Below are 1160 nucleotides of genomic sequence, written 5' to 3'. Positions count from 1 at the left end.
TTACGCTTTGTAACAACAGGTCATCAGGGCTTTCAACGTGTCAGAAGGCTCTTCAATCTGCGAGTACCTGCACTGCAGCATCTGGCGCAAAACCTTCTTGAACTGTGGATGCTTGGACGCGTAGATGATCGGGTTGACGCAGCTGTTGCAGGTGAAGACCACGCCCAGGAACAACAGGTAGCGGTCGGTATTGGGTATGAAGAGTGCCACGCAATACGGAGTGATGCAAACGAAAAAGGCACAGACGGCCATGAAGAGATTCTTGGTGATCTGGAGCTGCTGGCGGTAGGCTCGACCCTGTTGGGAGGTCTTCAAGACAGCCGCGTTGTCGGATACCTGGAAGCCGCTTGAGCTAGAGACCGGGCCTGTGTCGCTGATGCTGATGCCACCACGCAAGGACCTCTGGGCCTTGAAGTGGCGCCGGACGTGTAGGTAGATGAGGGTGTAAGAGGTGACGATGATGATCAGTGGGATGGGATAGCCGAGGAAGGTTTGGATCCTCTCGAAGGTCTTGGCCTTGGGATGGGTGTCCAGGTCGCTGCAGGTGTGATGCTGCTCGTCGTAGCCGAAGCCGCCGACGCCACAGAGAGGTGGCACGACCATTGTGGCGATGGCAACAAACCACAAAACTGCCACGTTGATGGCCAAGTTGCGCCTTGTGTAGAGACTATGATAGAGGGTCATCGGGCGCTTGATGAGGATCAGCCTGTTGAGAGCGATGGAGGCCAGGTTGTAGAGACTAGCGCAGGAGCTGATGTACAGAAGCATGCCGGCAAGGTAGCACGGTGTCTCGGTGGACCACGGCCAAGCGTCTCCTGGGCTGAGCAGGCCGACGGCGCTCATGGGTAGTGCCAGGCCGGTCAACAGGTCGGCTACGCTGAGACTGACCACGAAGACGTTGGTGGATGTGCGGAGCTTCCTGCTGAACACCACGGCGAGGATGACCATGGTGTTACCGATGATATCAATCAGGGCGATCATGAGCCACAGTACGGCGATTACTATCCTCTCTTGGTAGGTCTGTAGGGATTTACTCATCGGCCCTGCTTCGGTACTCGCTGCCGTGAAGGTTGAGTTGTCCATCCAGGGAACTGCCGACGAAGATTCGTCAACACCTGCAGTTGAAGTATCGTTGGAAAATACCATCGTTGCGTCACCCA

At 56.1% G+C, this 1160-nt stretch overlaps 1 protein-coding gene across 1 annotated transcript; it reads right to left on the bottom strand.

Annotated features, from left to right (window-relative positions):
- On the bottom strand, window positions 1-1160 carry LOC119721889 (melatonin receptor type 1B-B-like). The gene has a single exon (XM_038191867.1). It carries the CDS (start codon window positions 1144-1146, stop codon window positions 1-3), a length of 1146 nt encoding a protein of 381 aa, XP_038047795.1. The 5' UTR covers window positions 1147-1160.

The sequence above is a fragment of the Patiria miniata genome, unplaced genomic scaffold (assembly GCF_015706575.1).
Source record: "Patiria miniata isolate m_02_andy unplaced genomic scaffold, ASM1570657v1 HiC_scaffold_1, whole genome shotgun sequence".
NCBI classification, from domain to species: domain Eukaryota; kingdom Metazoa; phylum Echinodermata; class Asteroidea; order Valvatida; family Asterinidae; genus Patiria; species Patiria miniata.
Note: the sequence above shows the minus strand (reverse complement) of the source record. Positions and strands in the feature narration are given on the sequence as shown.

Excerpts from the sequence above, each read along its gene's own strand:
- LOC119721889 (XM_038191867.1), bottom strand. The coding sequence starts at position 1,146 with ATGGTATTTTCCAACGATACTTCAACTGCAGGTGTTGACGAATCTTCG.